The sequence below is a fragment of the Blennius ocellaris genome (genome assembly GCF_963422515.1).
Source record: "Blennius ocellaris genome assembly, chromosome: 11".
NCBI classification, from domain to species: domain Eukaryota; kingdom Metazoa; phylum Chordata; class Actinopteri; order Blenniiformes; family Blenniidae; genus Blennius; species Blennius ocellaris.
Window position 1 is genome coordinate 23,639,751 of NC_137660.1, and position 21,420 is coordinate 23,661,170.

The following is a 21,420-nucleotide window of genomic DNA, read 5'->3' on the forward strand; positions in this document are numbered from 1 at the left end:
CTACATTTAAGAAATACATTTTCAAAAAATTCTTTGACATTTGTTTCCAATTAGTTGGTGGTTCGTCCCACGGCCCTTGTGTTTGACACTCCCGCACGAAACGAAATCAATAAATTCAGCACTTGCAGTGTAAATGTACTTGCATTGAGATCAATTTAATCTTTCTTTGAATATCAGTTATATATTTATGCCACTGCGTTTGTGTGTGGTAGTACTCAGTCTACTTCTGAGCAGTACTGAATCTATTTCAAGAGCCAGAAAATGGTTTTAAATTGAGGTATATATAGATAGGAAGAGAGTCGTTTCATTGGCATTAGTTCAACTATGTCTTAGTTTGTTAGTGTTTTAATACCACATCCTGCTCTGTCCATACCTCAAATAGACATTGGGCATAATAATAATAATAATAATAATAATAATAATAATAATAATAATAGTCTCAAGTATACCAAATTAAAGTTTGATCACCCTAAATAGAATTCCAAAAAGCAGGAGCTCACAACTGACACTAGAGGGCGCTAGTAGTTCAGCTGTGGAATTTCCCTGATGCAAGCCCTTCGAGCAAAACCCTCTGCACGAGATAAGGCAATAATAGCCTTGACAGAAAAACATGTTAAAGTCTAATAAACCACACTTTTCTCATCCATATGTCACAAACCAAGAGACTCGCTAACCTTTTAATGCTAAAGACTTGTGATGAGGTCATGTGACTGCAGACAAATTCCCCCTTCAATCCCTTGAGCAATGCAGTTACCATCCTCTAAGGGATTAAATCCTAATAGATTTGGTAGATTACATCTTTTTTTTTTATTCGTTCATTAATATTTTTATATCTGTCTGAAGCTGGACTATAAATTAAATATAAATACTATTTCCAGACCAAAGATAACAACAAGTGCATGTTTGGAGTTAATAAATCTTTATTTAAATCAAAGAGCAGATAAAAACATTAAGGCAGACGACCAGCAAGCGTTGAGCTGCAACTATGGAACGTCAGAACTGAACTCTACGGAAATATACTTGTTCCTAGTTATCCTTGACGTGTGCCTCATTAAATGTCATCAATGTTTCTTCCTTTGCTGCAGAAAAAAAAAGGAGAATTGAACTATACAAGGCTGATCCATTCATAAAAAAATAGAAAATTATAAAGCCGGAGAGAACAACAGTGACAAACAGTGTTTTCCTGGTGAAAAAATAAAGTGCAGATTGTTTTTAATGACCTTTTAGTGACCAAAGGAGATTAAACTACGAGTCAAGCAGCTAAACTCTCCCGCTGTGTTCTAAACAGCAAACCCACGTGCATGTATTGAGTTTGATATTTACAGCTGCGGTAACTTTGTTTTATAATCGATTACAGCAAAAACACCCAGATCTTTTACAAGATTTAAAGGACTTCAGCTTCTAAAAAATATACATACTGTATATAACTATTATTAAGTGCGTGAAAACAAAAATAGATGGTCAGCTGGAGGATATTTAGTGGATTTTTGAGTCAAAATGTGATGAGCTGCAGAGCATAGAGGTGAAAAGCAGTTGAACTGTCCGTGCTCTGAGCCGTTGGGCAGGACACAACACAGCTCAAGAGTGTAAATATAACACAGATTTATCATTCAAATCTCATGTTAACACTGATTTCTTCATCTTCTTCCCTTACATGTACTCTTGGCCATTCAACTTAACCATCCTCCACATCTTTCTGATCAACAGAGACATTCCTGCACGTTTCCCACCAAATAAAATTCACCTGCAGTTGTCGAAGCATTAAAATGAGGATAACACACCTCATGAAGCTAGATAGAAGTTTCAAAACTATGACTTATAACAGTTTATTATATTTCTTGGGCTCTTCTTGATGTTTTCAGTGGTTGTACATATTGGATATTGTAGTTCTTTTACACTATATGGTAGGTTTTATTTTCACTAATTGTCTGATGGTTTGAGCTGCTTTAGATATTTAACATTTCTACCTTTTTAAGCAGTTTGCAGTTATTTTACTTTTCTTGGCCTGAGATAAGAATCCCTTCAAGAATGAGTCTGGTGAGCAAATAAAATAAAAATGCTTATTTAAACAGAAATCGGTGAAAGCTTGAGTGAGCCGCTATGGAGCCACAAAACAAAGAGAAAAATGATTTTTTTTTTGGCCTTCTTGTTTTTGTAAAACAATCCTTAAGTTTCCACACTACATAACACGTTACCATCAATGGGTAACTTAGCTTATGTCAAATGCTGGTGAATCTTGCACAGTTTCAAAGAGGAGTTTGTCACATTTGATGAGCTTTTCCTCATGTGTTTGTACTTCTTATCAATACAACTCCTCTCCTGTGTGATAAATTCAAAATCGACCAGAAGGCAGGGAAATAAACTACAATGTAAACATACTACACATTACAGTGGCCTCCTGACAGATTAACCGGCTTAAGTGCCAGATATTTAAAGTTAAGATTATCTCATGCACATTTACATGAATTCTAAAGCCATGAAATGTAAATAAATCCAGTAAATTTTGGTTAAAGAGAACTTGAGCGTGAACTATTGTCTCATTTACAAAGACAGCAATTAACCCTCACCAAAACTATTGTATTTGAACGTCAGAATTTTTTGATAAGGAAACTTTCAGAAAGAAACAACCGATCAGTTCTCCCAGCTAGATGTGTAGAAATTCATGAATGCTGCTTGATGAGAAACAGTCTGCAGTGAGGGAGCCATGTCTGATTAAAAGTATGGATTGAGGGTGCAGAATAAATAAGACTTTCTCTGATTCAATTTTTTCAACTTGTTTAACCACTACCTATAAAATTCAGCTGGGTCACTTCAACCAAAGGAAATATAAAAGATTTGCAGCACAGTTCCTTTTTCATTTCTATTTTTAAATTAACATATTTATTCTAAAAATTGTATTTACAGTGTGAAAACCAAGTCTGGCTTCCCTCTTAATTTGCATGAAAGTTGACCCCCCCCCCCAAAAAAAAACAAAAAAACAACTCACTTACTACTTGTACTAAAAATACTACAGTCATTATTTGAAATATAGCCTATAATTAAACCCCATTTATTTAAAGACTGGTCAGTTTTTAAGCAGTTGATAATTCATTTGGAGGCAGTTCTATATGCACAAAAAGAAGTGGATTCCTGAAGCTACAAAAATGCTGGACGGCTCCATTGGTTCTCTCAGCAGCAAATAAAGAGTGATAAAAGTAATGGCTAAGCAGAAATGAATTGGTTTAGGTGCAACTGTGCACTATATTTAAAAAAAAAAAAAAAAAAGTGGGTTAATATTGTGGATATGGAACTTGACTTCTGTTGTGCATGAAGCTTGAAAGGTGTTTTAATCATGTTTTCTCTTTTTGGCCTGTGTAATCATTGTAGCCCCGTCACAGGCACACAGGGGGAGTGAGTCTGTGCAGCAGGTAAAAGTTCAGAATTCCAAGCACACAATGATCAGATCTTCATCTTTTTATGCGTAAATGTAGTGAGGAATATTCAGAGGGTGGCCAGGCTTTAAAATAGAAGTTAAAAAATAAAAACACACAGGCGACCTTACCGCTTGATATATCAGACGAGAGACTCAAAGAGAGACAGTGACTGAACATTTGACTTCCAGTGTGTGTGTGTGTGTGTGTGTGTGTGTGTGTGTGTGTGTGTGTGTGTGTGTGTGTGTGTGTGTGTGTGTGTGTGTGTGTGTGTGTGTGTGTGTGTGTGTGTGTGTGTGTGTGTGTGTGTGTGTGTGTGTGTGTGTGTGTGTGTGTGTGTGTGTGTGTGTGTGTGTGTGTGTGTGTGTGTGTGTGTGGCGTAAGAAACTACCTGTGACAGGCAGAGTGGAATCACTCCTGGAGAGCCCAACCTCCAGAAACCTCCTACACCTACACACCGCCACACCTCATTGAACAGGCCTAAAAAAAAAAAAGACACACACAAGCTGACCGGGTGTAACAGCCAAGTGTTTTCGTGTCGTCATTTTTGCACATCCCACATTCAAAGCTTGTTATAATAACGACACATACGAGAATTCCTCCGACCATCCTGGCGTTTTGAGGTTGTTTTTTTTTTTGTTTTTTTGCAACACAGTCTTTGAACATTCGCTCTTCAGTGGAAAAAAGCAAGAAGCACAGAGAAATAAGTAAAATGTTACACGTGTAACCCTTCCACCTTGTCCATTTATGTGCATTACTATCTGCATGCTCATCTCTCTCTCTCTGTGTCTTCTTAGAATTACTTCTTCAGTCGGTCTTCTTGGCCCAGGCCATGTCATCTGATCGTGGCTTCTGCCCCGTCACTCGTTCAATCAGTCGCTCCATCCGCCTCCAGAAGCCCAGCTGGTCCAGAGGGTAGTTACACCAACCTGGGAGGGGTGAAGAAAGGACAAGAGGATTAGAGAGGGCAGGGGTAAACAATCCTGGGATGAGTAATGCCAGATGCAAACAGCGCACAGCAGAGGCTGAGAAGAATGTGATTACATGTTTTGTGATGTGAATTTTAAGATTTTCGGCACACGGAAGCTGCTCTTGGTCAAAATTGATCAGAAGTAGTGTGGGAGGAAAAGAGGAAGAACGTGACTCAAATTGGATGTTATGTGTTGACGCTGTGAATCTTAGTTGTCAGTGTTTTCTGTTACTTCACCAAGAGAACAAGTGCACATTTGTGTGGATTGGAGAGAAATCCATTCATGATCAAGGAGAACATGTGAACTCAACATTTAACTGGGGTCTTGTAATTTTAAGGAAGTGGCAGTGCTCACCACTACCTCTCCAGGAAAACTATTTCTGTTGAAAATTAATTCAAGTATTTCACGAATGGCGACATGCACAATGAGAATACATTTGAAAAATGGAAAGGTTTAAATATAAAAGGTTGTTATGGCACTATTTTACTGTTCGTTAATAAGTATTCTCTTTTCTTCTTTTCAGGCAAATTGGCTTTTTTCCAACATACTTTTTTCTCCTTTGTCCTACCCTTTTCTCTCCTCGGAGCCTGGTTCTGCAAAAGCCTGCTTTCCACAGTCGCTTATGCTTGATCGTGTGGATTTTTCGGGGTTTTCTCTGTAAAAGTGCCATGAAATGACTGTGTTGAATTTGACGCTATAATAAAGGTTGAACTGAATAGAATTTACATGTTTTGAAAAAAACAGGGGAACACTGCCAAAACATGTAAAACACGTGTGCTGAAAAAAAACAAACAAAAAAACGAATAGCCTGAACAGATAAAAAGAGAATACTTAAGAGTGCTTACTACACCCACGTACACACTGCAGAGGTCACACTTCGTCACATGGACCAAACTAAAGCAGCAATTTGCCATAAGGGGAATAAAATGTGGTTGACGAAACCATAAGTCAAGTTACATGCTTGAGATACAATGATAGATACATAAAGAAATACTGCTTGGTGATTTATTGTCTTGTTCAGGTCTCCAGAAATGTTATATACCGCTTTAAAAAAAATACATACTAAACAGTATGTGGCCTTGGTCTCAAGTTTAAATCATATCTATTGACTAGTTGTCAAAAAATTTCATTTAGGCTAAAATGTCAGGGCATCACCAGCCGCCATCCATCTCATCCTCTGTGGGATGAGATGTCTGTGCAGGATTTATCCATAGAAGAGTTTTAATATTTCAGGCTGCGCCAAAGTGGAGGACTGACTAACAAATCAAGCGAGTAATCTACGGAGCCACAGTGCGGGCCCCACTGAAACCTTCTACATCCCTCAGCATCTGGCTTCAGGGATCATCTGCCTCCGTCACTGATGGACCAAACATCTCCAGGCCCTCCTTCACTTCAAGTCCTTCTCATTATTTCCTGCCTGGTAGCTCCATTGCCAACATCAATTTAGTTTCTTCCTATTACCATCAGACTATTATGTGCACATGGACATGTTTCCCTTCTCTATAGTAATTTCTTGAATTATTTTGTTGCTTAACTGTTAATTAATTTATTGTATTTGTTAAATGTCTACTTTTCTGCATATTATTGTGAGCTAGAATCCTTTCAATTGAATGGGAGTGGCACGTTATTATTTTTATATGTATGGTTGTTAAATCCCATAAAAAATAACTTCAAAAGAAAAAAACCCTAACTTTAACCCTGTGAATAAAGTGCCTGTTAATTCCTTAAACAGTTAAAGGCTGTCTGAGGTGATGATATGCCCATATAAATGTGAATTCATTTCAAATTGATTGACGTATTCAGTAGCCAATCCCGTTGGATCTGTGTTTGAGTCATTATCTGAAGCCACCATTGCTGTTGGTGCATCGAAGACATCCTTTCAGTGCAAGATGAGGCCTCACAAATCTGATGACAATCACAGATTGGCATAAAACAATTAAAAACAAGAGCCACAGAAACTTTAGGAAAAAAAATTTCCTTCCTAAGCACACTTGACTTAAAGACACGAGCAATGACACTCAATCTTCAGTTATTCTGAGAGATTCCACCACAGTCCTGAACCCCTGCTGGGATTTTGCCCCCGGACTAAGATATCTGTTGTCACCGTGGCTCCACCCACTGCCCCACCGATACCCACAGGGGCGAACTGTGGCTCAGATTGACCCATTTCTAACCATCTCTCTTTAACTGCTCCTCCCTCTGCATGATGTCCTAAACTGCTCTTATCGTCACCTCAAATTTCACTCTTCCATCCCTCGTTGCCTTCAGCATCTACCCTCTTCCTTTTGTTGTCATCTGTATTCCCTATCTGCATCCTGAGCCTCAGCTCCTCCATCTCCATCTAACCTCCTGTCTCACTCTCATCATCACGCCCAGACTAAATTTCAGCGGGCTGCAGGGATACGGGGACACTCCCATGAGATGGATTTAGCCCCCACTAAAACAGAAACACACACGCATGCACACACACACGCACACACACAGACACACACACACGCACACACACACAAGAATGTACAGTTTGCCCATTCTTGTGCAGTTTGTATAGTTGCAATAGCTATGAATGAATGTGTTTGAGGTAAATACATTCATGTATGTATGGCTGCAGGCCAAAGTACATTTACATGTACACATGAATGCATGCATGACTGTACAATACATGTGACTGCACACACACACACACACACACACACACACACACACACACACACACACACACACACACACACACACACACACACACACACACACACACACACACACACACACACACACACACACACACACACACACCGAGCACTTTACACACATGCACAAGTGTCTCTGGTTCAGAAGCTGCAGGAATCCCTTGACATCGAAGATGAAAATGCATTTTACCATTATTACTAAAGACTCACACGCCATTACACACACACAAATTAATGGCTCTGTATAGAGACAGGCAACAGAAATGCATTTTGATTTTGTTAAGAGTGCAGTCAATCATGCACATTTTGTAATAATTATTCAAAAGAAGACATAAAAGGAGGCAAATAAAAGCTTTGGCACAGGCCCTGTGTACTTAAGCTACCCTTGTCTGATGCTCACACCACCCATGATGTGTTTGTATAGGGTGAGGCTATAGCTGCAGGGGTGTGTGTGTGTGTGTGTGTGTGTGTGTGTGTGTGTGTGTGTGTGTGTGTGTGTGTGTGTGTGTGTGTGTGTGTGTGTGTGTGTGTGTGTGTGTGTGTGTGTGTGTGTGTGTGTGTGTGTGTGTGTGTGTGTGTGTGTCCCTTTCTTGACCTCTCTACTGTGAGAGAGTAAAGCCACCAGCAGTTCTGTTTAATTTCACCCTCTTCCATTGTCTCTTTTCCCTTTTCTCTTCGCCACACACTCATCTACCCATTTTTTTTTTAATAATTCCAAATCCCGACTTCTTACCCACCATCTTTTCGCCCTCCCACACTGTCCCCCCCTCCTTACCTCCCCTGTCCCCCCCCTGCCTGTGAAGTCCTATTTGTTAGAACAGACAGCAGGTTAGCATTAAATATACATGGGGATTGTCAGCCAGTGGCGAACACAAAGGCAGCTAGGCGAGCCCCAGTGGAATCCAGGCCGGGCCCAGGCAGCGAGGCTGGGGGAGCAGGGGGCCGTCACCGTCCCCTGTGGCCGCTCCCACCCCCCAACTGCCACCACCACATCCTTCCACACACACACACACACATACACACACACACACACACACACAGGTTAGAAACCGAAGAGGTCAAAATGACTAGTACACACAGATGCTCAAGTATGCAGATGCGCACACACACACACACACACACACACACACACACACACACACACACACACACACACACACACACACACACACACACACAAACACACACACACACAAACACACACACACACATCTGTCGTCCACTGGGGCGCAGGGTGACGTACAAGCTGAATTCCCCTTGTGTATCCTCCCGCTTTTCTCTCTCCCCCTCACCCAGATGCACGCAGAATACTGAATGTGGATCTATTAGAGGCCCCGCGTCTCTGAAGACCTACATGCATGCAAACAGAACATTTTCTTTTAGTTATTTATAAGGAAAGCCGACAGACAGACAGACACGACCGCCATTTCATTCAAATCTGCTGAGAACCGCGAGTGAAATTATTCTGGAGTCATCAGCTTCAATTATGCTGATCTAAAATGGCCGTCCACGACAATCGCACTGGAAAATATGTGATGGGGTTCAAAAGTGATGTTACACTCTTTTTTTTTTTTTTATTGTTTAGAGACTAAAACAACGAGTGATTTAGATGCATTTTGCAACTGTCTGGGGAAATATTTGAACCTGTTATCAGAGTCAGCAGAGGAACTTTAGACCCAAAGAATAAGATTGCTTTGTTTCTAGATATTTGGAGGAAAACAAACAAGCATCACTTACATACACTATGGGGATTCCAGGGCTTTAAGACCAAAAGGTAAAGATGGGGGAGGAACTCCCCCTCAATAATAAAACATTGTTGCTGTGGCACTCTTTTGGACTAAGTTTGAGTTCCGTGAACTCATCAGAGATGTTTGACAAGAGAGATTTTACATGGTGTGTTATCTTGTTGGGAGTGAAGAATGTACACTGTGGTCAGAAATGGATGGACAAGGTCAGCAACAATGTTCAGGTAGGCTGAAAAAAGGCTGCAAAGGAAATCTGCCACCACACCATTACGCCACCAGCAGAAGCCTGAACAGTTGGTCTAATCTATGCTTCCATATTGTTTATGACACATTCTGAACCGACCATTTGAAAGCGGTGGCAGAAATTGTGACTCATCAGATCAGGTAATATTTGTCCCCAAACTTCTATTGTCCAGTTGTGTGTGAAATGTACTCCCAATTTTATTTTCTTCGCTAGACAGCAGCGACACCCGATGCTGCTGTAGGCCGCCAGCTTCACGGTTCCACTCAGTGTGCGATCGCAGATGTTTTTTCTGCGTAACATGTACTGATTTGAGTCACTCTTGCTTTTATGTCCCTTCTCCTCCATTAACAAGGCATTTTGGTCCCAGAGAAGCGCTGATAACAAAGAAAGAAAAAAACATGCATGTGAAGTTATTTGGTGACTTTCAATAGCCTATAGATGTGATGTGAGTGAGTTTTAGTGGAAGCTAGAAGTCGACTTCAATGATGTTTTCGTCTTTTGGGGGGGGACTCATCATGCTGCAGTCTCTCCTCTGCCCTCTGTTTAACGGCTCGTAGCTCCTCCGCCCACAAACAAAGTCAATGCACAGCAGCGCAGCGAGGGTGTGGTGGAGACACAGTGGAAGCAAATGAGACAAACGACCTTGTCAACACTTTTCAAAAGTAACGTTGTCACAAAATTATGGCCCTGATTTCTCATCGACTGCCACTAACTTTTACCCCAGTACAAAGTCCATTGCTAACATCAGTACACGCAACAAGGTTACTGTTGAATTAAGCGTAAAATGCATCCTAAAATCCGAAACATTCTCATAAAAATGGCTGTAAGAAGGATGCGCTCCAATACTGCCATGGCCTTCTAATAGCTGCAACTTCAATAAGAAATAGTTTTTTCAAAGTATTGATATTAGTGATTGGACTGGCAAGCTGTTTTCACTCATAGTCGGCTGGGATTGACTCAAGGACAACCCATTGGATGAAAGTGTTTAAAAGTGGGATGAGTGGATAACAAATTCACAAGTACTTGTAACGTCCTCAAAGGCATGAAGGATATACATGCACAAGATGACTTTTATAACATTGGGAACAATAGCGTGTTGAAAAAAGCGTAAAACTTTTTTACACAAACTTTACATTTCGAAGAAAAACCAAAGGTAAACGGAAATGTCAAACAAAAACGAGAGAAATTGGGGTGCAATTGCTACAAAACAGCCTCGTACCTGTAGTAATGCAGTAGTACGTCTCGTGTGGCGAGACGTGGTGGATGCGGTGGTGTTTCCGTGGCAACACTAAATGCCAGTCCTGGAGCAGCGTGACCCAGCGCGGGAGGCCGAAGTAGGAGTGACTCCACTTGTGGATCTGATTGGTCAGCGTCACGAAAACCGCCAGAGCAAAGACGTAGCAGTCCCAGGGGTAGGACGCCGCCAAGGCCTCTGAAAGGTGACGGCAGTCAGACGAGATGTTTGCAAAGGGAGAGAACGACCGAGTAAACGTTAATAGAATAATTGATCAAACTGTTTAGTGTGATGAAAAAGGGGCCAGTAGGAAGGCGTAGCACTCCCACCGAGAGGATGCTGGCAAGAGCCTCGGAGAGATGAAGACACCGGGAGGGGAGGATGAGGAGATGGGGAATGACGGAGAAAGACGGGGAAGAGTGGCAGCAGGGGAGAGAGATGGAGAACACAGAGATAAGTAGGATGATGTGGATTAAGTGCAAAAACGTCTAATAAAAGGAGATCCATCAGCTCACACATTTAAGAAAAAAAAATGTCTACTGTAATCAAGTCACAACAGCCATGAACAGTCAATACCAAGTCAGCCCAGGTACTGCGCTTCACCCCTTCATACCTTAATGTTGCAACACAAGAACATTTTATTCAGTCGTTCCTTTAAGGAGTTACTAAAAATCCCACTGATGTCGAAATGTAACTATGAATCGTCACCTTTGAATATTTAAACAACTTCTGCAATCCCCGCTTCACACTCCCGAAACAAAAATACACATCAGTCCTGCAGATGCATGCTGGGACCGGATAGCCTGCGTGCCGCTGTGTTTTTATGGTGGAAGCCGATAAAGGTGGAGCTGGACTTCAGATGCAGCCGGGGGAATAGCAGATAATGGTTTACCGGCTCGGAGAGAAAAGTCACACTGAAAACACAACTTTGCACAAAAGGAGGTCACTCGAAGCGGAAAAACAACGGGATGAGTTGGGGAGAGTGCAACATGGAGTTAAAGGGGTGACAGACTGTAGAGAGGTTTGAGAGTCTGAGAGAAATTTGACATTAATATAATTAATATAAATCTAGACCATTTACCATTAATCAAAATGTCCTACATGAGATTTTAAACTGTAGAAGAGCTTTGCTTTGATATGTGAGGTCTCCACTTTATGTGGATTTAAAATTATGTATATTTGAGGCATTTTGTCCAATGTACTGGGAAAACAGTGTCGAGGTAATGCCTGCAAATATGTACTTTTATATTTTAACTACTATCAATTCTCATTCATGTGTTTGATTTGGTGAGATGAATTGGACTTATGGGTCTGTCTTCCTTCTGCCGCCTGTCTGTGACACGGCCGTTGTTATTCACTCGGGTCTTTCTGTCGGTGTGACTTACAGCTGTCCTCTCACTCTCTCTCCGTCCACCCCCGTCCAATCGCTCCCTCGCTTTGGTTAAAACCGCAATCTCTTGACCCCGGCTCAAGTGCAGACGCGACAGCTGGAGATGCCACCACACGGTTTTCAGCTTTCCCCCTATCTACCTCTGTCTCCGTCTTTGTCTGGTGACCGCCGGACTCTGCGAGGAGCTTGACATGACAGGTTTAGATGTCATCTTACCGCTACATGACCCTCTGGTATCACTACCCCGTGCTTTCTCTCTCTCTCTCTCTCTCTCTCTCTCTCTCTCTCTCTCTCTCTCTCTCACCCTCTGTCTCAAACCCTTAGCTCTGACCTCTTAAGGTGCAGACATGACAGGTGTAGATGTCACCGCGTCTCTCTCCGTCTCCGTTTAGTGACCTCTTGACTCCCAGTGGTGTGTGACATGACAGGTGTAGATGTCACCTACAAGTGGACCTCACTACCACTCTCCCCCCTCTAATCTTCCCTCCCTCGTCGCCCTTATGCACTCATCCCTCCTGTGGACCAACAGCTGACCTTTGGCCGTTTGTTTTGTTGCTCCTCCTGGTGCTTCCTGTTTTGAATCGTAAAGATTTATCACCTTTTGTTTCTGAGTCAGACTTTTGTTTGTTACATGTTCAGAGTGTGATTATGGTATATGTTGCACTATTTTTCTTGGTTCTGGGGAAAACAAATCATAGCTGAAAAGCCATGTTTACCTCATGTGCTTGATGTTTATACTACACAGATATTAAGAAATATTGCTGCCGGACTTACATAACAGTTCCCTTTCAGGCTCGATGATTTGTATTGCTTTGTTCTGATAAGAAAATGAAGTCTGATAACGCTGAAGAGTGAGGACTTTTGGTGCAAAAGAGAAAAAAATGCTTTGTGAAGTGGGCACGAGTCAAACAATTATCATAACTTAAACTTAAAATATCATGGCGATACGAATGTAAAACTCTAAATGTAAAAGAGAAAGATATTAAGTTGCTGTTTTTTGGTTTTTTTTAATTACACATTTAAGTAAGTGAGCCATCCTTGAGGGTCAGACTACATTATTTCCATGGGTCCCTGCTTTAGCACACCTGACTATAACGCAGGTGTGCTAAATGCAGCACTACAGATATAGAAGTGCACAACTTTGCTTAAAGGCGCCAAAAGAGTGTACGATTTCAGAAAACTTTACAAGTTTAATACCTTTTACACTTCAACGGGATGTAAATACACTTGATTACAACAGTTTGTACAGTAGGTCATCTACATACGCCACATCTCCAGTCCCTTGTGCTGAAACTCCATTAATACAACAGGATAAAAATATATTTCCTTTAATGAAAACCAAGTCGTTTCTAAAGGATAGAACGCCAAACAAAGTTGCTGCTGGCAAGAATCAATGCACGAAATGTCATGAAGGTGGAGCAGCTTCATTTTTGTGGCACTATCTAGGACAAGTTCATTCCAAAAACATCACAAGAATAACTTTATCTAATATTATTTAAAAGCTTGAATCTCAGTCATGATTACTTGTATTATTTTGTTTAGCACATCAGGATCATTATCTATAGGCTGGGGAGGTAAAGATGTACAACATATCAGCTAGTGTAGCTTTTTGTATATTTTTAATTAATTTAATAAACAACTCTTTTGATGAAACAGTGATGAGCAGAAAAACTGTTCCTGGTTGAAATCTGCATGGCGTTTGAGAATATGGGTTTAATTTTACACCACAGCTTTGTCCCAATTTAAAGGCAAACTTGTTAAGTGACGAGAAATTGGTTGTCGATGCGATTGTGAGTTGGCCCTGTAATGGACGGGTGAAAACCTCCCAAGAGGTTCCAACCCTGCCGTTTGCTGGGTGAAGCAGGCATAGGGAACTGATGGACGGATAAATATATATACGCTCGCTTCCTAGTGCTTGTGAACAGCTTAACAATACACGACTCCTTTGCAAACCAGACCCCTGACCTGACTAAACTGATGTCAACTCCCCTCGTCTCCGCCCATCGGTGACCTCTCGGCCCCGGCTGAAGTGCACACATGACGGGTGGATGTGTCACCTCCTCGACGGCAGCTTTCTCAGTCTCTCCTGCTGATCCTCCTCCTCCGGTCCCTCCCCTCCTTGCCCTGCGCTCAGAAGGTCAGGGCACATGATTACCAGTCAACACTGACCCATGCTTTCCAGCAACTTCTTGTGACTGCCCGTACTTTTCACACCTTTCGACTTTAAGTCACAGATTGTTAAAACGTCGAGCAGGCGACTTTCTGAAGTCCTTGTACAAACTTCACCGGTTAATGGGAAGTAACTGTGAGTAAGTACAATGTCTTTTTAGGATGTGTAGGAACTCTACCAGAATTTCACGGAACATCTCTGCAAAGAAGGTTTGACTTGAAACATTTTGTGTGTGTGTGTGTGTGTGTGTGTGTGTGTGTGTGTGTGTGTGTGTGTGTGTGTGTGTGTGTGTGTGTGTGTGTGTGTGTGTGTGTGTGTGTGTGTGTGTGTGTGTGTGTGTGTGTGTGTGTGTGTGTGTGTGTGAAAACTTACCTGGTGTGTGTGTGAGGAACTTATAGGCCATGTGAGCCAGTGGTAAGATGGGGATCATACAGTTGTCGCCGTTGGTTTCGATGAAGTCGTGGCGAGTGATGGCGGTTGGATCGATGTGGTGCTCCCTGAATGGTCGAATAAATGCCTATGAAAACAAAAAAAAACAACAAGACTGTTCCAGCTTAGACTCTTATCTACTAATCATAGTAGATGTCATATGAAATAGTAATTACTGGGTTAGGGTGAGGCTTCTTCTAATTTCTTTGTCTGAAACTTATTTTAAAAGTAATAAAACAAGATATATGAAATATATATATTATATATGATATAAGCCATAAAACTATGACCATTAGGTTGAATATGCAATCCCATACACAACAATCTGATGCACTGTGGATTCTCACCGCTTTCTGACAGAATCAGCTATAACTTCTGGCCTATAGACGCTTTCCGTTCCCTCATCAACTTGAATTGTTACACTCTCATAAAATACTCCTGCCACCATTAGGTGCCTGGATAAAGGGGCAATCTAAAAACCTTAACCTCTCCCGGTCATAATATTATGGTTAGTCAGAGAAAATACACTTGCATAAACATTTTGTCATTTCAGTGAATCACGGACACACTTTAATGACACGAGCAGAACAGAAAGTTTAAATTAAAAAAGCTGATAGATTCTCTCACTCAATACACTTTAAACCACAATTACAAAACATTGTTCACAGTTCTTTACATGAATTCAGATCAAACGCACGTACACACACACACACACACACACCACGCTTAGCAGTGCCAGCCATCCTGCTCATATCCAGCATCCTAATAAACCACAGAACAGCAGTCAGCCCGCACAAACACACTCACACACATAAATGACCCGCGGACGCCCCGCTTCAGTTCAAAAAAAGTCAGCTTCAAAACACACACATGCTCGCAAAACCCCACCTGCACTGTGCAGAGGCAGACACCTGTCTGTGAGAGCATGGGGGTCTCAAATGAAAGGCTGAATCTGAATCTCAGAAGCAGAAAAGAGGACAAAAAAGAAACACACCCACATGCACACACAGCATAAAGGTAATTTATTTGCCTCTGTGGGGAAAAAGAAAAGAAAAGGGGAAGGCCTGCATGTGTTTTCACACGGCGTGCATATGTATGTGTGTGTGTGTGTGTAGGTGTGCCTGCGTGTGTGTGAAGTTGTGGAAGCATCAGCATGAAAACTCATTATTGCCGGGTTGTCTGTTCGAGACAATCACACTCCCATTTCGGCGCGTGTCGTTGTAGGTGCCACTGCAAACACAGAAACTATCTGTTGATATCTCCACAATTATGTGGCCATCTCGCCTCTCGCCCGCCTCCCCCCCCGCCTCTCCCTCCGCCCCCACCCCTCCTCTCACTGCAGCCCTCAGCTAGATGAAAAGGCCGGCTAAGCCGCGGAGGTCGTGCCGAGAGGGGCGGCGCGGCGCTCCCAGTTAACGGCGGGCCACCAGTTGCTGCATGTCCTCTAATCCCACACCGTTTAACGGCCCGCCTCGCACGACGTCCGTTAATCACCGGCTCACATCGCCCGTCGCCCCAGCAGCCGGTGCTGTCCCACTGCTAAGGCAGACACGCCCTTCCACCCCCTTCTTCTTCTGCTTCTTCTTCTTCTTTTTTTTTGTTGTCCTTTCGACCTTTTCACTGTATTTTCATTTCACTTTTTGTTGCCATCGCTGTCTCTTTCCACAGACACTCTCCCACTATCAGCCTCCTCTTTCCTTCCCAGCCTTTAAGTAGGAACTGATTGAGCATCATTTAATTAACTCTCCTTCATAGCTCTAATCAGCCTCACAGGAGACTTGCCTTGAAAGAGATACGTGTTCTAAAGTTGCAACAAGAAGCACGGAAGGAGAAGTAGCCATAGCTCTAAAATGCTTCCTATAGAAGTGAAACAAGCGGCGGAGGCGTCCTCGACGTACATCCCTAATCTGGAGCACATCTGGCAAATTTCAGTGTGAATTGGGCATCATTGGGAAGTAATGAGCGTGACTTTGTCCTCAAAGTGGTGTCATTAGAGGACTGCGAAATCCTTGTTGAGTCAATTAAAGCTCAACGACATGACGACGACGAAAGAACAGAGAGAGGAAAAACAGCATGGCCCCAAGCCTGTCAGAGGGATTGTTTTTAAAACTACTGGGGAATTGTCGAGTACTTTTTAAGATGCTGCTGCGATTCAGGCACAGATGAGCTTTTTCACAATCAAACCAAACATTTCTGACATTCCCGAGCGTGACAACAAAGTAAAGTTTTACCTAAATGCATGTCATTAATATCTAATTAATGTGTCTTTAGTGTGTCTCTGGCGATGAGCAATAATTATGTTTCGGTTGAATTGTTATTTAAGTGGATAAAATGTGAATCGCTGCATGTTTCCATTAAATACCTTTATTCAGGAGGATTTGACAGCGTTACATAAATAACCGAGTAATTAATTGTGCCATGTGCTTGCTGCCTTACGCTTATTTGCGGCCCTTTATTTACGGTGTTTTAACAAGCTTTTTATTTTTATTTAACCTTCATAGATGTAGGTAAATCCCACTGAGGATATCAACCTCATTTTCAAGGGAGATCCAAGGCGGCATTAAAAGTGTAAAACAGAAAAATACAACATCAGGAACAAAGGAAAAGCTTGAATACAAACAAGAAAGTCAGATTCTCAGTAAAGAAAATACAAAAACCCTCAACTAGTTAGTTTTGTTTAATGGCTTCATGTTTATTTATTTATTTATTAATCTATCTATTTATTCCTGCTTTTTTTATTTTTTCAGTTTTAATATTTACTCCTTTGTTTCATATTTTCCTGATGAATGTTTAGTTATTTCAATTTACAGTAGAATGCCTTATTATCATTCATAGGTGGGGTTTTTTTGCCGTAATTTATTCTGATAAAAATGTTGTGCCCTTTCCATCAACACCCTGGGTTCGAATCCACATGGTGGGAATGACAGCCAGCATAAAAAAAACTATTTATCTACTATTTATGCATCTTGGGCTATTTATCTATAGGCCAAGATGTAACGACACGCTGTCACGAATGCTGTGAAAGATAGCGGCAACGTATGTCAGCCGAATTTGTCTGAGAAGTGGTACAGTGCCTGTAAACATATGTGTGTGTGTGGAGACACGAGCATAGACACACATATAGGATTCAGTAGAAGACGTTGAAGAAGCATTTTCCAGTACCCGATCGATCAAAAGGTATGTCTCGGTTGGTGATATTGTTTATGATACGGCAACAGTTAAGTCTTGTGATTGCATGGCTCTGTAGGCTGAAGCGTTAGAGGACTGCGGCACACATGTGCGAACAACGTGTGTCTGCATTAATGCTTCTTCACCGCGTCTATCGCACAATCGGAGCGTCGTCAGTGAGGACGTCTTAACAAACGAAGGCCGCAGGGAACTGGAAACAAAGCAAAAGACATACACATGTACACACAGACACACACAGACACACAGGACATACCTACACAAACAATATAAAGTAAACAAATGGCAGTACAAACGCATAACAAAGGGCCACACTGGCTTCAAATGCTCCGTCTTGCGGTATAACTGCAGCCACTATTAGCCTCAGGTGTTCTGCAGCACGCTCGTCTTCTCTTCCAGTTAAAGTCTTTATTAGAGGTCTCCTACAGTGTCCAACACACCATGCAAATCTGCGGCGGCCGCTGTGCCTTTGGTCCCAGTAACTACCCCAAACCTCAATAAATGCCACATCATAAATAAACATCAAACTGCAGAATACCTTCAGCAAACACAGAAGGAAAAAAAAGTAACACTGGGCTCTGAAAATCAGGGTTTAGAGTCACCTGATAGTGCTGTGCTCGAGGAAGACACAGAATCCCTCATTAATAATAATCATACAAATGTGTGAACAAAACCAAATCAACATTATATATATCTTTTTTAATCAACTATTAGAACTGATTCTCTGTTTAGTCATTTTTTCCTTGTCTTGTTTGGCAGCTCAGACGTACATTATTACATGATAGAGCCTTTTAGTGTCCGAACAGTCTTTGCTCTTAGATTGAACATCTCTTCCTGTTGCCACCTTTATTGGAAACTGGCACGGCTGCCGGAGTGCAAAAAAGAAGTTAAAAATCCATTCAAGCCAAGTGTTGAACCTAAGCTTAAATATATTGCTGTTCTATAATGATCACTCCTAAAATACGCTTTTTGGATCTCGGTAGGTGATGAATTGCACATATTTTAACTCATCTGCGAGTAATATTACATCATTATTAATCATGCACTTATAATGAATGGGTTCAGCGTGAAAAACAACTATTGTTCTAATTGGGAAACTTCGGGTTTAAAAAGACATATTATCCACAACATTTTAACAAATTGTTTACAATGAATAATTCATTGATACGAGAGACAGTACATGGACTACACACACATCCACACGCAGATGATAACAGTCACTGAATTCACATCCCATTAATCAAAACAAAGTTCACATGAGCCAATCTGCATGCCGCACCTGATCACACTGATTTTAATTGGATCAAATGAGGGTAACCTTTAGTCTAATTGGCTGCAATGTGTGTGCACGTCAACAAAAGGAGGAGTTTTTTTTTTTAGCTTTTAATGCGAAATTGCAGTGTATGAGCGTCCATCTTAACCCACCTACAGACATATGTGCATACATGCATTTTGGCGCGGTCTTTTGACAGGATGCAGTGGTTCGAGGTGAGGCCATTCACGACACATGCATATGTGTGTGTGTGTGTGTGTGTACTGGGAGTATGGGCACCGCTGGCTGCAGGGAGATTTCATTTCCAGGTCACTATAGCGGACCTGAACCTCCGGGGAATAAGGTGCAGCCGCCACGCCGATCCAGCGTCGGGAGAAACAGCACACTAGCGCAACACTCAATAGATCCTCTTGCCTGTGATTCAAGTGCTCATTGAAATGGTTTAAAAGTTATTTTACTGAATTTCCAACAATGTAACTGTGAAAAAGATGCAAATTTACTTGCAAATCATTTCATTAATATACATTACATTTGATGTTCTCAAACCAATTTAACAGCACAAAGCACTGTGTATCGTGTAGGTGAGACAGCTGGGAATGTCAACACTATATATTGCTCACTATAAAAAGCAAAGCACACTTTTTTTCCACTTCTTTGGCTCGTCATGCAAAGATGCAACAAATATCGTGTGAGGTCACTAGATGGTAGTACATGTTAAAAGAATGCTGCTAAAGTACAGAACAACAAAGTGGTGATGAGCTGCTTATCCTTTCAGACCAGGCAGGGTTACACTGTCTCCGGGTAAATGATGGTAAACTGGACGAGTTGTGGCTAACACAGTTAGCAGCAGCTGGGGTTCCATAGGTTTAATATTGAAAGACCTGAGTTGAATTTGGAGTGGTTGTGTGCCAGATTTGATTCTGGCAAAGCAAATCTGGATATTTTTTCTCGCCAACTTTGTAACATTATGTCTCAAAACTGCCTGGAGCGCTGCAGGAGGCTGCATACAGGTTAACAGGATAGTGATATATGCAATACCGATTGGTTTAATCCAATATTATTTTAAATTCTGATGAGTTAGCAGGCAGACTGTGAACATCCCTAATGAGTCTATAATAAATGATGAATAAACATTCTACCCACTTGTAAACTTGTAAGTGACAAGATAATATTTTATCAAAATCAATTTTGAATTTAAAATAAAAATGAATGGGAACGTTCTATTCTTTAAAGTTACAAGACACTGACCTCCTAAATCGATCAGTATGACCAACGCTACAGGAGCTAATAAAGATGCATTAAAGTCTGCTCTGAACTTGTAATTCTGTAAGGGGAATTAAGCTTCCAATTGGTGTGAAATTACTAAATGGTGGTTAATATAGTATGACTGTGTGTGCTCACCTTGCCAATAACAGAGATGTCCACAGATCCCCAGGTATCGGCCCCCCAGTGCACCATCCCTGATGCAAAATCGGCCGTCACTATCCCCAGGACTGGCACACAGAGAGGAAGGGATGCAAAACACAGAACAGCATAAATTAATGACTTCCAACCTTAATAAAATAAATATATATTTTTGACAACGATCATTTTTTTGTTTCAGTTTTAAGTTTACAGGTCGAAGAATTCGATTTATACAAGTGCCAGCTCACCGATGCCAAGGATGATCTTGTAGATGTGAACGGTGGAGAAATGGAGGATGAGGAAGGAGAAGTTGATGATGAAAAGGAAGAGGCACAGAATCACACACACCCACTCCTGGAGACGTTTTCCTGCAGAGGAACAAGGAAAAACAACTTTTAAACGGCGCCGAATCATGAGAAATACAGGTTATTCTGCTGTGCGGACAGAAGCGAGAGAGAAAGACCGAAAGAAAGATTGAAGCAAGAGGAGAGGAAGCTAAAGGCTTCGGGTGGGAGCAGTAAGAAGTTGGAGGTGTTGGAGGTTGATGGACTGTATTAATGAACTGGGTGAGGTCTGCGCCACCACTGAGAGAACAAGCCACTCTTTACTCGGGGTCAAAGGACCACTCACTTTCAACTCAACTCTGTGTGTGTGTCTGTGTGTCTGTGTGTGTGTGTGTGTGTGTCTGTGTGTGTGTGTTTTGGTGTGTTAATATGTAATCAGTCAGATGAAGACAAGTGTACTCCAGGTAACGGGGTCACGACCTCTCCTATGTGAAACACCAGCGCTGATGCAGCACACACACACACACACACACACACACACACACACACACACACACACACACACACACACACACACACACACACACACACACACACACACACACACACACACACACACACGCACACGCACACTGCGTTTCAGGTGGGAGGCGGGTCTCTGCAGGGACGAGGGCAAACTCACAGGTCAGCACTATCAACCGTAAGACTGAGGGAGTGGGACCAACTAAAGCTATTCACACTCTCAACTCGCAATTCAGCAATATTAGGAGGAGAAGATGGGAGGGTCAAACTCAGATCTCTTTGGCCACGCACTGCCGAAGACACTGAATTATTAAAAAAAAAGCACACCAAGCACTGATCTATCGCTCTTTTCATTTGTTTGAGCACCGCATCTTTTTCCTGACGGCGTCATGCATCCAGGTACTTCTTTTGAATGTCCCATTTGTTTCCTCTTCTGACTTCTCTGACCTGTCAGGTAGAAAATGTGACTGT

At 41.8% G+C, this 21,420-nt stretch overlaps 1 protein-coding gene across 1 annotated transcript in view; it reads right to left on the reverse strand.

Moving 5' to 3' along the window:
* Positions 1-4,217: 4,217 nt before the first annotated feature.
* The window catches only part of LOC308136918 (plasmanylethanolamine desaturase 1), a gene marked incomplete at its 3' end in the record, with an annotated part of 36,247 nt that continues 19,044 nt past the window's right edge, over positions 4,218-21,420 (reverse strand). The window contains exons 2-6 of the mRNA XM_080505465.1: positions 20,392-20,511; positions 20,141-20,232; positions 14,224-14,368; positions 10,277-10,489; positions 4,218-4,339 (exon numbers count right to left, since the gene is read on the reverse strand). Coding sequence (XP_080361591.1) covers positions 4,218-4,339; positions 10,277-10,489; positions 14,224-14,368; positions 20,141-20,232; positions 20,392-20,511 — 692 coding nt within the window. The remainder of the gene's footprint in view (positions 4,340-10,276; positions 10,490-14,223; positions 14,369-20,140; positions 20,233-20,391; positions 20,512-21,420) is intronic.